This window comes from Phaseolus vulgaris, chromosome 11, assembly GCF_000499845.2.
Source record: "Phaseolus vulgaris cultivar G19833 chromosome 11, P. vulgaris v2.0, whole genome shotgun sequence".
Classification (NCBI taxonomy): Eukaryota; Viridiplantae; Streptophyta; class Magnoliopsida; order Fabales; family Fabaceae; genus Phaseolus; species Phaseolus vulgaris.
Window position 1 is genome coordinate 4064464 of NC_023749.2, and position 14881 is coordinate 4079344.

The 14881-nt window shown below is 35.5% G+C and overlaps 3 protein-coding genes across 13 annotated transcripts; 2 read left to right on the forward strand and 1 right to left on the reverse strand.

The window, feature by feature from the left end:
* Positions 1-56: 56 nt before the first annotated feature.
* Positions 57-5451, reverse strand: LOC137832091 (phenylalanine--tRNA ligase alpha subunit, cytoplasmic). 2 transcript variants are annotated; one of them, XM_068640092.1, is made up of 18 exons: positions 5313-5451; positions 4868-5167; positions 4695-4787; positions 4234-4290; positions 3682-3737; positions 3475-3567; positions 3262-3352; positions 2790-2827; positions 2646-2684; positions 1966-2042; positions 1795-1879; positions 1600-1696; positions 1256-1352; positions 1010-1081; positions 810-876; positions 608-733; positions 428-482; positions 57-318 (listed from the first exon to the last, which is right to left on the reverse strand). In XM_068640092.1, exons 1-18 carry the CDS (start codon positions 5316-5318, stop codon positions 265-267), a joined length of 1503 nt encoding a protein of 500 aa, XP_068496193.1. In that variant the 5' UTR covers positions 5319-5451; the 3' UTR covers positions 57-264. The 2 variants fall into 2 exon arrangements, with proteins under 2 accessions (XP_068496193.1, XP_068496185.1); XM_068640084.1 differs by having other exon boundaries at positions 5310-5451.
* Positions 5328-7987, forward strand: LOC137832103 (protein NONRESPONDING TO OXYLIPINS 2, mitochondrial). 2 transcript variants are annotated; one of them, XM_068640114.1, is made up of 3 exons: positions 5328-5467; positions 5553-5671; positions 7632-7987. In XM_068640114.1, exons 1-3 carry the CDS (start codon positions 5340-5342, stop codon positions 7649-7651), a joined length of 267 nt encoding a protein of 88 aa, XP_068496215.1. In that variant the 5' UTR covers positions 5328-5339; the 3' UTR covers positions 7652-7987. The 2 variants fall into 2 exon arrangements, with proteins under 2 accessions (XP_068496215.1, XP_068496206.1); XM_068640105.1 differs by lacking the exon at positions 7632-7987 and adding an exon at positions 6854-7171.
* A 1740-nt stretch (positions 7988-9727) lies between these two features.
* LOC137818662 (uncharacterized protein At1g01500-like) lies at positions 9728-12830 on the forward strand. Of its 9 annotated transcripts, none has more exons than XM_068622215.1 (3): positions 9728-10082; positions 10956-11811; positions 12362-12830. In XM_068622215.1, the coding sequence occupies exons 2-3, from the start codon at positions 11113-11115 to the stop codon at positions 12587-12589; spliced, it is 927 nt and encodes a 308-aa protein (XP_068478316.1). In that variant the 5' UTR covers positions 9728-10082; positions 10956-11112; the 3' UTR covers positions 12590-12830. The 9 variants fall into 9 exon arrangements, with proteins under 9 accessions (XP_068478316.1, XP_068478325.1, XP_068478354.1 ...); XM_068622224.1 differs by having other exon boundaries at positions 9734-10172; XM_068622253.1 differs by having other exon boundaries at positions 9753-10082; positions 12137-12830.
* The last annotated feature ends 2051 nt before the right edge of the window (positions 12831-14881 follow it).

Sequence of the window (14881 nt, forward strand, 5' to 3'; positions counted from 1 at the left end):
ATTAGTAAAAAACCGAAACAGATCACTTACAATGTGATAACTTAATAAAATCTCAATTACAAGAAATTGAAATTTGGTAACTTTTCCATCAATTATTTTTCACAACACAAGAAAAAATAAACACAAAAGGCCTAACTTTTTTCCCTTATCAAAATTCTTCATCTAAATTTGAACTAATAATCTACAAGTAGTGTTTAATTTTAGAGACAAAATAAATTGAAATTTGTAACAGATAAGAAATACAAGAGACAAACATGACTCATTTTAGTCAATACCAAGACGACATATAGGATTTTTCTTTATGAGCCCAAGATCCACCTGTGAAAACAAGAAAAATATCACTACTACGTTTAACAAATATTTAATTTAAAATACATACACAAAAGACCCATCAATATAATAGATTGTATTTATCCCTTAAAAATACCTTGTGTCCGAAGAGATCTCTGATGTTATCTATACCGTAAAGAATCATTGTTGGCCTGTTTCCAGATAAAACAAGTTAAATAAACATGTACATTTTATAAGCTCTGTTATTTGTAGTTTTGTACGACAATTTTAAATTTAAGAAATTAATTGATTTTGTTCTCAGTATGGCTTTTCCCACCTTTCAAGGGAAAGCCCCCACGCAATAACTTGAACATCTTCAGGAAGTCCCATCGGCTGCAACATTTCAGGCCTGAACATGCCCGAGTTTCCTACCTCTACCCATTTTTTAAAACCTTCATGATAACTGTTAAAAGTACTTGGTCAATAAGTTATCTCAGGATATCCGAAATCAAATTAGGACATGCCAAGTAAAGACTCACCTAAAGATCTCCATGCTAGGTTCAGTGTATGGATTGTAAGCTGGTTTGAACTTCAGCTTGGTCATGCCTAAACTCAATAACAGATTAATCATACTTACAACTAATGCCTTCACACACTAACATTGGCAGTGGATCATATTCCTTCAACTCTCCAACTTACATTCAACATTTAAATCTTGTTCAGTACAGGAGAACATTACCTAAGCGTGAGAAAAAATCATGCAGGACTCCTATCAAGTCAGACAGAGTGAGACCCCGATCACATACAAGGCCTGAAATTAAAAAGAAAATGTGAAAGGCACAAAAAGTTCGGTGGGTCAAACCACAACAGAAGCTGAATATGATTTGAAATAGGACCATCAAAGATGATCTTTATTCATTTGCGAGATGAACAATTTGCAAAGAGTTAACATCACAGGGCCAGTAACTGATTAGCTCCCACATACCTTCTATTTGGTGGAACTCCGCAAGATGTGTCCGATCAACTGCTTCATTTCTGAATACACGATCTATAGAGAAATATTTTTTCGGGGCAAATGGTTTCTGCATAGACATCAGAATGAAGAGCAAAATAAAGAAACATGTAAGATATAATTCAGAGCTAGAAACTTGGAGGATAATCACGTATAAGTGTCATAACTTAGTCCAGCTGAAACAAATATCTTGACATTAAGAAATTTCATCGAAATCATCAGGAATAATAAGAATATTAGGAGGCCTGAACGGCACTAAACACCATGTAATCATATGTACCCACAAGCACATGACACTGGCAAATTCAGACAGATACCTTTGCAAGTTGGTAAAGCATCCTGGAGGAAACAGCAGTTGTATGGGTTCGCAGGAGGTTTTTATTTGCTTCCTCTCTCTTCCAGTCATATGCATATCTACCAAGATAGAAATTGCAAGGTTTTACATAAAGCATATCCCTCTATCGATAGTAAATAGCCAATGCTAAAAGTGTTGAGTTCGGTCAAGGTCATACCCTCTAGACTCATAACCACCAGATTCATGAACTTGCTTCACTCTTGCAACATAATCTTCTGGCAATTCCTTTGTTGTTGAAGGAGCTGCAGAGATATGTGTTTCATGTTCTCAGAATAGAAACAGATGATACAAGATTAGCATGATGAAAACAACTAAGGTTTTTACTAACTTTCCAAAAAGAATGTATCATGTGAATCACGAGCTGGGTGTTGTTGGGGCTGGAACAGGGCATCAAAGTTCCAGAAGCTGCAGATTTTCATTCAGATGTAAAATTTATGGTGAGAGCAAATTTATAACATTATAACCTGTTGGATTTAATGCTTTTAAAGATAAACTCTATTATCTACATTACACATAGAATCAAGGGCGCCCATTAACAATCTGAAACTAGATTTAGAAATTTTTATTTTTTTAAATGCTACTTCTTTCATGATGTTGTAGTTGTTCACAATATAGAACACGAGTTTCTTGTCCAGCTCTCAAGCCACTACAAAAAGAACCTTTCAAATCATTTCTCTATAATAAGTTAATAACAAAAGAAAAATAGCTCCAGTAATTAATTTGATGTCATTCAAAGGTCCAATGAAACAGGTTACAGAAGATGATAATCATCTTTGAATACTCACAAAAAATAAATAATCAAAGATACAGTTTTCTCTCATTTCTGAAAGGGGAAAATTTTGGTTTCTGAAATTTCAGTTATACTGAAGACTTTGTAAAGGCACCCGCTTGCTTGAAAGCCTCAGTTAAGACCACAGAGCTTTTGTTTTAGTGAAAAAGAGGGTACATAGAGAACTTGATGAAAAAGATACAAGGAACTTGATATAATTTTTTTCAAACAACAATTACCTGCTCTCAACAAAATTATTTGTTGGCATCTCCTCAAACCTGCAGTACGAGAAATTAAGATTAAAAGATGTTAATCTTGTAATTTGAAACGAATATTTACCACACAAAAACTTTAAACTTCCAAATAACAAAGATAGAACTCACCCCATGCAGAGGAAAATCTGTTTCAGCTGAGATCGTACCTGAAAACAGAGAGATTTTAGAAGTATTGAACACATTAAGTATTGTCAAAAGTTTATTTTTTGGGCAATTATTAATAAAAAAAGTCATTGTGCTCTATAAATAGCTGAAATGACATAATTAAATTGTCTGTCTACATCATACGGATTTGACAACAGCCAAGCTCAACCATCCTCAATTTTGTGTGGCTAGGGACAGGCAAATAACACAACATAGGTAGAGATTGCTTCCATTATAACATAAAGTAGTAAAATCTTTCAATATCAATTTAAAAATTTAAATATATAAAAACACATTATATTCTTGTTTGTTTTCCAGAGTATAAATATTTTTTTATTGTGAGCAAAGTTTCTATAATATACAATTTTAATATTAGTTTAATCTAAATATCAAATAAAGTTGGAAAAAAATAAGAAACAAGGGAATGTCTCCTTGCCTTCAGCAATGGATGAAGATTGCCACCCTCAAGAGGCTGACCTTTAGCAGTATAATTGTACTCCTTGAACTCTAGATCCTTCCACTCACCACTGACATAAAAAATAAAGTAAGTTCATATGATATGCAAATCCACAAATAATGTCTTGCACAAAGTAGACATTTGAATTCGGAGATTATAACCCCATTCAATTTCAGTTTAAGCAAAAAATACCTCTGAAAATTTTCACGAGTGAGGTCAGTGACAACCTGCTTTCTTTTGGGCGCATAATTTGGACCTTTTTTCAAGGAGTAACCCTTCCACGTCCTAGATCACAAGACACCAAGAAGAACTTTAAAACGAAAGAATATTCAAGTCATTTACAGCACATTCAACATATCTAAAAAGCTCTTCAACACAATCAAGAGAAATTATTATTACTGTGGGACAATGAGTTTTCTTGCTTTGAGTGCTTTGATCTCATCTGAACCAATGTTCTGCATTTGCAACATATGGTAAAAATTCTAATCAGACATGACAATTTCACAGGGAAAACTGCTGAAGAAAACTATAAGATACTCTAAAAAACACTGAAAGGAGGAGGCATTAAATTCAAAACAAATCCCCCCTTCCCACTTCCGGTAACTGTCTCATATGTTGAGTTGAGTATGATGCTCTGTAATACCTTGCCATTTACCCAAATGTATTATTCCAAGTCCAATGCATATAGCCAAAAAGAACTCCATTTAAAAAACGGTTGATACCAAGAAATGACATTACCTCGTCGTCTACCCCATTAATGATTTAACATGGCTCGTATATCTCCACATTTCACCTCCTCAATTTTCATGAAAGTTCCTACCATTCCTTAATGAATAGAACTTAGTGACAACCCCCTCCCCACCATGAAAAAAAATCTAAGTTCTTCAAATTTATTTCTATTAATGTAATTAAAAAGTTTACTGACAAAATTATTCATATTACTACACATACCCGCCCTTGTTGTATTTGAATAAGAAGATCTTTGACCTTGTCATCCACATGTTGAACCTGCGGCAAGAAACAGACTTTTCTAAAACACTCGGTAAATAATGAAGTCATCCCACAGAGTGCACAAAACGTGGTATATTTCTAATACACGCAAATGCACCTAAAACGAAGTACTGAAAATCTAAAACCAGAATCGCAGAAAAGAAATAATGAAAATAAGCACGGACACACACTTTGCAATCTAGAGCAAATGTAGTTACACACAACAAAAGTGGATTTGAGAGAGAAGAAAAGGGGTCGTAAACCGAATTTCGTAATGAGTTCACTAAATTACATCAGTCAACTGAACTCAGATAAAGCGAGACTCATTCCATCTATCCAATAACCTAGTCGAAGTGAAGTACGCAAATCCCAATTTTCCTTACAAAAACATTAACGTCATAAAGAAAGAAACCCAACGTTACCTTTCTAGAAATCAATTGTTTTCCCATATCCACCCATTTGTTCTTTGCAGCCTGGGCACAAGCTATCTTGAAGAGTGAAGGATCCAGCTTTTTCTACAACCACCAACAATTTTTTTTTATTACACAAAACGAATAAATTCACAGAAAGGAGAGTAAACAGACATATAATTAACCTGAAGGTCTTCTTTGGAGATACCCTCAGGCGGAATGGCCAGAAAGAGTTGAACTTCCGGTGATCCCACAGTGGAATAGGTTTTACCCTCATTAGTGAGCACCCATGTCTCTCTCTTAATGTCTTGCGCATCCACGTATCTGAAACCGTGCAGGCTCTTAATCACGTTCACGACGTCGTTATGGTCAATGCCGCGTTCAGCTGCGAACTCACCCGAGTCTGTAATCTCCTCGTTCTTCTCTAGGTATCCCAGAATTGCTTCTTCCGCCATTCTCACACTCCTGCTTCGCCGCACACCACACTGCGTTTAGAAACAACCTCCGAATAAGAGAGATAGGTTTCGTAGGCCGCTTGTATTGGGCCCCCAAACTTGGGTTGGGCCGGCCCAATAACAACTGAACAAAAAAAAACAACAAGAGTAAGCGATGGTAGGGTTTTAGTACAACTTCCATTTCCGCTACCGGGGTTCTAGCATGATGGCTTCCGCGGTGAGGGTCGCGTCAAGATCCTTCGCTAATCGTTCTAGAAGCTTCGTCCAGGGCTCAACGACGCCGTTTGTGTTCTCTTCGTCTTCCTTAACACGCGTCCCTCGTTCTTCAAGGTACAGCACGCTTCAATTCAACGATTCTTAACGACTTGCATTGCCTTTTGCGGTTGACATTGTGGATGGATTTTGCGTTTGGTAGGGTTTTGTCGTTTGTGAGGAGCGTTGAGTCCTTGATGCCTCTTCACAGTGCTATTGCGAATGCTAGGCTCACGTCCAATATAGCCTTCGATTCCACCTGCTGGAGCTCGCTTTCTCGAGGTACTACTTCTATGCTTCTTCTGATGTACACTACGCGTTCTTTTACTCTTAATTGAGTCGGTAATGGTTTAATAGGTATTGTATTATCTGTTTTGCACTATGCTTGTAACTAACAGCGATCTTAGGGTGATAATTATGTTCTTGTATAACACGCGTGCAATAGATTATGTTTTGTACAAGTTTGCAATATAATCGGAATTTATGAAGGAGAGTTTTGTTGAAAATGATAATTGTAAGTCTTAAAAACAAAGGAATATGTGTGGAAAAAAAATTAAATCTCATTGTATGGACTTTGGAATCACCTCTGTTTCGAGCTATGCCTTTGATTATAATTTAGAAGGATTGAACGAGGCACGGTCATGGGATTTCACATTCCATTGAATCATCATCACTCTGCATTTCAGACGTTCAATACGAGAAAGTTGGTGTGTGAAATTAAAAAAAAAATGGGGAAAGGGAATGAAATTTGAGATTGATATTGACTCTGCATTTCATGGCGTTTTTTGTTGTAATCCTTAATACGAATTACTTATTTGTTTATTGACTGTGTGATAGTGTTTTGAAAATGAGGAATTTTGGGCAGAATACACGAGTCATGACTAGTTTGAAACTTAGAAAATTGCTACTGTTGTGTCTATTTTTTTTAACATAACTATGTTACTCCGCAATATTCCTTCTTTTCATCTCTAATAAAAGCATATTAGAGAAAATCTAATGGATAATTAGAATCCTTTGTTCGGGGTAGTATTATTAATTTCCTAATAGTCTTTCTCCATAAAACTTGTCCCATTTACGTGTTCATAAATATGAAGTTGATTGTGGTACTGGTTCAATTTTGGTGAGTTGGGTGGAGGTGGGTATTTGGGTTCTTGGTAACTTGGCATTCAAAAACCATGACAATGTCTTTTGAAATTAAAGAGTACCATCCTTGGTATAAAATAGTTATGGTAACACCTATCAAGGAGGAGTTCTTGGCTATCAGAATATCATAAGTTTCCTTTATTCGTTGACATCATTAGTGTGGGGTACAATTTTCTAGATGATTTGACATGCTGGTGTAAGAATAAGGACATACCAAATACCTCTTTAGTGGTGGTATCACAATCAGATGGGTGCCTAGTGTGATAATTACCTGTCTTCTTTATGCACATCCTGACAACTTCTTTTACTTTGTGGCATTAGGACTTGAAAAAACATTGTGACAGGCCAGCCGGATCCATTCAAGATGAAAGAAAAAATCATAAGCTTTCTCTGTCTCACCTTAGGATGGGAAAAGAACTTCAAACATTTAAATTTTTGTCAATTGTTGTAATTCTCTTCTACTGCAGATTTGTATAATTGAATTTCCTCATTGCCTGAAAATAGATGGCCAACATTATCATAATTACACTTCCCGAAAATGTTTTTGAATGATTTTGGAAGGGTTAACAATATGATGCAAACTTCTGTAAGGATGTCACAATATTGCTTCAGTTGCAGATATATCTTTTAGGGATCAAAGGGTGTATTAAGTCATTTACCCTATTTTATGTTGGTTCCTAGTTAAAGTGCCATGTCCTGTCCCATTATTTTCTCGCTTTACACATGCCACTTTAATGCTAGAATTGCATTGTATTTTATCCACCAATTTAGCCCTCAATGAGAAGTGAAATTAATTTGAGAACAGAAAATTGTCGGAAATTAATCTGGGACTGCTTATATGTGAATAAATAAAATATCTCGTGATCTCATTATAGTTGTCACATTAACACGGTTTGTGCTGTTAGGTTTTTGACCGAGGACATAATAGGTTATGGTCATTTTCTCTCGTTAGATATTTCCCTCCTTATTTTTTTTATGTTGAAACTTATTTCTTCTTCTTGTCTACTGGGAGACAAATGAAAATTCCTTCAAACTTAATTCCCTGGATTTTACTCCCTCCTGCTGACTGTAATCCATATTTTTGGTTGATTTGCCCTAGGCTTTGCAGTTCCTCGGTGACAGCCTAAAGGATTCCATCATATCAAACTCTAGTTGGGTTGCCATACACTTAATGTTGGTTCACATCTTACTCCTGGTCATACCTTCCCGTCATACCTTGGAGCATCACAATCCAGTTTGAAAAACAATATGTTCTTTTAATAGTTTTAACCTCCTCTCAATTTCCTCAAGGTTGTAAGATAATGATACCAAAATTTGCTGTTCACCTCCCATTCGAGTTATGCTTCATAAATGCCCAGGAACTCTTTATCAGTTCCGTTGGTCCCAAAAGCATGGTCTGTAACTTTCTTAAAATTTGATATTTGCTTTTGAAGACTTATGATTATTACACACACACATACATATATCTTTTTTCGTTGATATAGTATTTAGCATCCTGCTAGACTTTTATGTTAGTCACGCTTTCAACTTTTTATCCAGGGGAAGAGAATGGGCTTGCAGGATGGGGAGGTGTTATTTTAAAGATGGTAGGGTCGAACTTTCTTAGTTGCACATGCTTGCCTATCTCTTTCTGCTTGTGCTTCTGTTTTTGGAAAATCTTTGGTTGGCTGGATAATTTCTCTTGGTATTTCAGTTAGGTCAGAGACTATAAGGTATAGAGTAACTTTTTCCACAGATGAAATGAGATTTTTTTTCAAGAGATTACTAAAAGCAAATATGACAGCTACTAGAAACATTTATTCTCAAGGATAAATTTAAAGGAATTTTGGGGAAATGAAGGAGCAACTTTCTAATGAGGAATTATTGGAGAATGGAAATTCTAGAGAGGCATGTAGGGCCTCATTAGAATTATCATCCACAAGTACCTGATGTCAACAACTTCCATTCCTAAATTTGGAAAATGAAGTCCAACATGGATCTGTATTTATTGGCAATGGCCATTTTGCACTAGCTTATAATCTAAATTATTATTAATAACTGTGAAAAGTATGTTTTGATCCGGTATAGTATTTTTTTAATGGACGAATTTAGTCTTTTTAACATTTAAAAATATTTAGTTTTATTCTTTTTATATCTAAATTTAATATTTAGTGGCAGGTTTTTATTAAAAGATAATGATATAAATATTGCTATTTCTTTGTAACAAATGGTGTAATTTAATTTACTTTTGAGTATTAGTATGATTGAGTGTTAATTTACCATTTTGTTCACATTCCCCGTCAACTGATTTCGTGTAAATAAAAGTGAATATTTTTTGTTAAGAGAGTTAAACAAGGCACGGAGAAAGATTGAAGTATTCCGGACTTGCAGTCTTCTCCCTGAGTTTTATGTAATCGTCTAAAACTAAACCAAAACCATGACTATAAAAAAGGATACACACAACCCTAATCCATTTAAATTGATAAAACTAAGATTATATTAGTTGTTTCTTTTTTTAATTTTCAATTTATTCAGTTTGGAAATTAGTATTTTAAATACTGAATATTTAATAAATATGCTGTTTTGACCATGATAGGAATTTTACTCTTAAATTAATATATAATCATCTTAACATAATTAACAGACCTACTATGAAAACTAAATCGATATATTCATTAAATATTGAGTAAAGAAGGTCAAAATCAAAACTTATTTTACCCTTGAACAGCGGATTCAAGTTTATGCACAGTAGATTATGATAGATTTTGTCTCTTGCTGTGAAAAGGAAAAAAAAAAAATATAACTAGATATGAATAGCAATAATTTTTATTCGATTTAGAACAAATGACTCTTAAAAACAAAATATTTTTAATTTCAACTTTTTCATTTTCTTTATATCAACAAGCAAATAATTAGGTATTCATGATATCACATAGCGAACGAAAATCACTCAACTTTATTTTCGCAAAAAGGCTATCTTTATTATGCAACTTTATTTCCGTGTGGAAGTTTTTGTAATGGTTGTTTATGAACGACACCCGTGTAAATTATTTATGATTTATGATAAGGAAGGGCAGAAGAAGGTAAATTAGACAGGTGTTGTTTGGAGGAAGTTAATGAAAAATAAAAATAAACGGTGAGTTTTGTTTGTAATTCTAACTATGCAAGGTATCCATCCAAATCCATCACCCTAAAGTGAGATTACGACGAGAGAGAGAGGCTACGAAACACAGAAACAGATAACATTTGACGTCTTTTTCAATTCACAATTAAAACTCCATTACAATACATTTACTCATCTCTCTCTTTATGTATGTATGTATTTCCCGTGGATAAGATCTTTAGAATATCAGATTCAGAGCGACCCCACTTCCTCCATTAAAATATTTATTTTATATCCATCACTTCCCAATTCCAACAAATATGAAATCTCGATTCTTCCCATTTTCGCCTATAATCTCGATTCATCCTTTCATCTTCAACCAAAACAAGAGCAATCCTCCTTTGTTTTGAGGACCTACCTCGGATAGATCCTCCACTCCTCTGCGTGCCTGCCTGCCACCGATTCTGGGTGTGAGCCAAAAAGCTTTTTCTCCTTTGCTTCATTACCAATTCTTTTCTTTTTCTTTTGGCCAATGTAAAAAAACACAACATATTTATGGTGAGTGCGTTGTGTTGTGTTGTGGTGTGGTGGTTGGGTGATAAATAATGTGTTTCCGGTTTTGGTGATGTATTTTCACCAATGCGTGGTTCTTGCTAGTGATACTTTTTTGTCGTGCTTCTCTGTCGTCTTTTGCCGGCTATTCTGTCAATTTCTCTACAGAGGTGATTCATTTCCTTTGTGATTTTTGTGTCTCTGTCTGTGATCCGTTTCTTCCTCTTTGTTTCACTCTACGTGTGTGGTTAAACACTTCAAATTTCTTGTTTTACTTCGGCAAATTGGTGGACTCTCTTCTTTTTGGTATAATTCAATGTTCAATAAAAATGGGTATCAATAGGATTGCAGAAATAGACACCTTTTCCGGCTGATTTAGCCGCCGGATTTGTATATATTCAAGGAGTTTCTTGATTTATTTCCTTCACTCCCTCCTATCCTCTGTGATTCTTTGTTTCTTCGATTCATCTACTATGTTGGTTTCCTGAATCCATTTCTTTCTACGGTGATCTTATCTTATTGGGTGTGGGTTGCTGTCATCTTCTTTATCTTCCTCAACTGGGTTCTGCGTCTCGTGTTAAGTGGAACTGGGCTTGTTTCATTTTAGTATTAGTTTGCTTTTATACTTTATTGTCCATTTATTATTTCTTTTACTGTGTTTCATTCACAAATCTAGATGTGTCATAAGGTTAATGGGGGTGGGTACGTCCTTTATTTTAGATTTAATCCCCTTTCCCTTTGTCTTGCTGATGTATAAATGGTTGTCTTTTTTGTCCTCCTGTTGTCCAGATTTTCCTCTGTGAATGGAACTGAACTGAATTCACTTCGTTGCTGCTGGCGTCTGCTTCCTGTTTAACTCGTTTCCTGTGGATTAGTGTTGACACAAGTTATTGGTCCTATGGAAATGTAAGAATTTGAGTGAGGAGGAGAAATAGACTGTCTGGCTATGGAGAATTCTTCTAAGGCTAACGGAAATGGATCAACTGAGAATGGATACTCTATTGCGAGGCACTCTTATCAACCCTCCTTGAAGGGGTCATTACCTTGGCTGGACATAAAGGTATTTTATGTAAGAGTGTGCAAGTGTGAGCTTGATGATTCCACTCCTGGGTTCCTTACATTGAACCATGTTCCTTTGAATCCCGACACTCTTCTTGAAGTTAATGGTGTTCGAACTAGTATATATTCTGATGGGATGTCAACACTTCTGAAAAGAGACAGGGTAGATAGAAAATCAGAAGAAGTGACCTTTGTAAGCACCGATAGCGTAAGGATGAGTGGTAGTGTGAAGTTTGATGTGTTTGATGGAGATGTTCTTCTGCTTTCTGGTGTCTTGGAATTATGTAACACCAATGCTATTGTCAGGGAATCAAGTTATAATGGACAAAGGTGGAGCATGAACTGTGAGTCATACATAATTCCAGGCACTAGCTTCTTCAAGGGGAAGCAATTGCTATTATCAGACTCAAGTCTCCCATCAATTGAGGTCTACATTGCAGGATCCTTCTTGGGTACTCCAATTATCTTAACAAAATCCTTGCAGCTTTCTCAGAAAAAGCATGCAAAGAAGGGGGTGTTGGATGTAATTCCAGAGCATGAGGGCAGTGAAAATGGGAAACATCCTTCTTCAGCACTTACTTTGGAGGTAATTAGTGTTTGTTCAGATTTTCTTGACGTCCTTCTAATATTTTCATCTTTTTCTATGCCATTTCATCATCTAAGTTAACTCTATGCATGTCTGACTTTGCTTTTACTGCCTTAATACACCTATGTTGAGTCATTTGAAAGTGGGAGGGTTTAATAGATATAAGCATTTCTGTCCGATGGATTTCAGGACCTGAGACTAGGAGATGGGACTTAGATAATACAATTCTGATACAACTGAAAATAACCTTTGATCTGTTTTCAACGTTTTACTTTCCTTCTTAAAATTACTTTTTTCACTTATGCATTGCTTTTTTTATGGATAGCTGTCAAGAAAAGGACTCCATTCATGTGTAGTTCTTCATTTATGTTTGGTCCCCGCCGGAACACATGCAATTAGCTAATCAGCATTACCTAATAAGTGTTGAATTTTCTCCCGAGAAGATGTGGAAAATTGATAGCCGAGCCAATTGCAATTTGAAGAAGATTCCTTTTTCTTTTTTCACAAATTAAAGACCATCCTTCTTAATATTTACATGCCAATCATGCAGGCCCCAGATTACCTTTGCGACAAATATGAAGATGAAGATTATAGCAGCCTCTACTCAAGAACAACATATGCTGATGGAGAAGATGGAGAACTTTCATGGTTCAACGCTGGTGTTAGGGTTGGTGTTGGTATTGGACTTAGTGTTTGTCTTGGCATTGGCATTGGAGTTGGCCTGCTTGTTAAAACCTACCAAGGCACCACTAGCCACTTTAGAAGAAGGTTGTTCTAGTTGTTGCTTTTATTTTTAAGCTTAAAATCCTCTGCCTTTTGTCCATCTCCCTCTTAATCCAAAGACAGCTAACCTTATTTTTGTCCATATCCCTCTTGATCCAGAGGCAAGAGGTTAAATATCTTGTCTAACGGAGTGGAGTTTTTTTTTTCTTTGGAGTTGCTATATGTAAAATAGTTCATTTTTAGTGCCATTCTGTGAGAGTTATATCATCATAAGTAAAGCAGGAAGAAGTTTTCAATTGTTGTCTCTATTTGTGAAGGTGGTGATAACATGATTTGATTTAAAAGTAGAACTAGTTTAGTTTTGATTTCCCTAATGACACTAATAATCCTCCTCCAACAAAGTAATGAGAAATTGATTCGATAATGATATAGCTGGTGGTGGTGCAGAGGACGGTTGTATTCCAGACCTAGATTCACGAGAGAGGTGACATGAGGATCTATACTACACACACACTCACATATATATATATGTATGTATATGTAAAACATGTATTTTCTTTCTGTCATGACAATTGTGATTGATATTCTTTTATTTTGGTTATTCAAAGCAGTAAAGTTATAACACAATTGAAACTTAATTGAACATTAAAGATAACATGATAGATGGAATGAGATAAGAAGTTTAAAACAAAGTTGAAAGTTCGAAATTATAGGTTTGCTAGGTGGATGGTTGTGCAAAGTTTGTTCATGGAATTATTGTGGCCTTGCGTTCTTCCTGGTCCAAATTAGTTCGCAATTGAAAGGTAGTGAGGTTCTGTAGGTGCTTGAGTTTGACGCGTAGATGTGACCAATCTCTATGCATGTAGGTGCTTGAGGTTGACGCATAAATGTGACTAATCTCCATGCATGTTGATTGGCTATGCAGAACAAACATTCAACCTTATCTCCGAACTTATTTTCCCTGCTGTCGTCAACTAATTTTTTTTGGTGAAGACATTTCATTAAAAAAAGTACAAGTTGTATCAAAATTGACATATTACAAATGAAATAGAAACCACCAATGCAATGCAATAGTATAAAAATATGATCCCTCTCTAAATATACACATGTTAAATTACTGCATAGCAACCATAGAAACATAATTATGCTAAAGTAGACGGTGCAGCCATAGTCCAACATCTGTCCCCTGTTGTCTGTGTATGTAAACCTGCATATGGAATTTTCGGTACCTGCTTCAAATTAGATAAATGGACGATCAATCCCTCTTATACCTATTCTCAATTCTAGCACTGTTAAATTTCATTTTGGTGTTATGAATGATCCAGTCACACCAAATTCAAGCATCACACAACCAATAGGTCTTCACTATAAACCAGCATGAACAAAGGCCTATTCTGCACCCCTATATGCGCCGAATTGTGCCACAACACAACAGAACAAAAAAATGAGTTATATACCAGAACAAAGCTTGCATAAGTAAAAACCAACCATTATATGGTTGTGTGCAATAAAAAGTAAATGTAATTACAAGCCTAACCCCAGAGCACCTGCTGAAATTGTTATTACGGCAGAAGAAATTATGGTCAGTTTTATAAATCTTTAACTTTCACCGCTCTTTCAACCGCCTAACTTTTTGTCTCACTTCAATGTGGTAGTTCAATCTTCTTCACAACATCCCACCTAAAATCTTCAACCCCTGAACACCCAACACCAGCCTCCCTTCCCTTCAATAGGATACAAGTATTAGCAATTTGTCTGTCAAACTCCATAAAGTACAGAAATGCATAGCCTGACACCACCCCAAGTTAAGAACACAACAATCAATGTCATGTGTCCGAATCTACACTACCCCACCCTTCTGAATAAACTCTAACAACTTCCAAAACACAATATAAGGTTGTCCTCACACCTACTCCTATTTAACTTCCATAAAGGCCTAGGCAAGGATTAAGGCTCCAAACCAGAAAAAGGTAATGAAAGGTTTTTCTACTGGTAGGGCACCTCGGTATCGACCATCATGTGTAAAATGCATTAAGGTAACAAGATATTAAAATAGATTAAATTATACGAAAAATTAGGTAATACACTTTTAATCATGGTATACATGTTAATTTTATCTCAGTCTAATAATAAAATTATCTTCAAGGCCATATAAATAAGTACAACAACCAAAATAAAAAGTACATCATTTTTACAACATTAACTGCAATCAAATACCGAATACTCATTCAATCGTCAGAGAACTTTTTATAGGTGCAATCTCTCTCAAGAGTCGAAATTCAAACACTAAAAGAAGAAAAGGAAGGAAGAAGAGGAGAACCGAAGAGAAAAAAAATCAATTATTCAA

What these genes read in the sequence shown, in the direction of transcription:
- LOC137818662 (XM_068622215.1), top strand. Translation starts at nt 11,113, where the DNA reads ATGGAGAATTCTTCTAAGGCTAACGGAAATGGATCAACTGAGAATGGA. An exon ending in CTTCAGCACTTACTTTGGAG is followed by an intron (nt 11,812 to 12,361) that starts GTAATTAGTGTT and finishes CCAATCATGCAG; the next exon opens with GCCCCAGATTACCTTTGCGA.
- LOC137832103 (XM_068640114.1), top strand. Translation starts at nt 5,340, where the DNA reads ATGATGGCTTCCGCGGTGAGGGTCGCGTCAAGATCCTTCGCTAATCGT. An exon ending in CGCGTCCCTCGTTCTTCAAG is followed by an intron (nt 5,468 to 5,552) that starts GTACAGCACGCT and finishes TGCGTTTGGTAG; the next exon opens with GGTTTTGTCGTTTGTGAGGA. An exon ending in CTGGAGCTCGCTTTCTCGAG is followed by an intron (nt 5,672 to 7,631) that starts GTACTACTTCTA and finishes GATTTGCCCTAG; the next exon opens with GCTTTGCAGTTCCTCGGTGA.
- LOC137832091 (XM_068640084.1), bottom strand. An exon ending in ACTCGTGAAAATTTTCAGAG is followed by an intron (nt 3,353 to 3,474) that starts GTATTTTTTGCT and finishes TTTTTATGTCAG; the next exon opens with TGGTGAGTGGAAGGATCTAG. An exon ending in TGATTTTTTCTCACGCTTAG is followed by an intron (nt 877 to 1,009) that starts GTAATGTTCTCC and finishes TATTGAGTTTAG; the next exon opens with GCATGACCAAGCTGAAGTTC.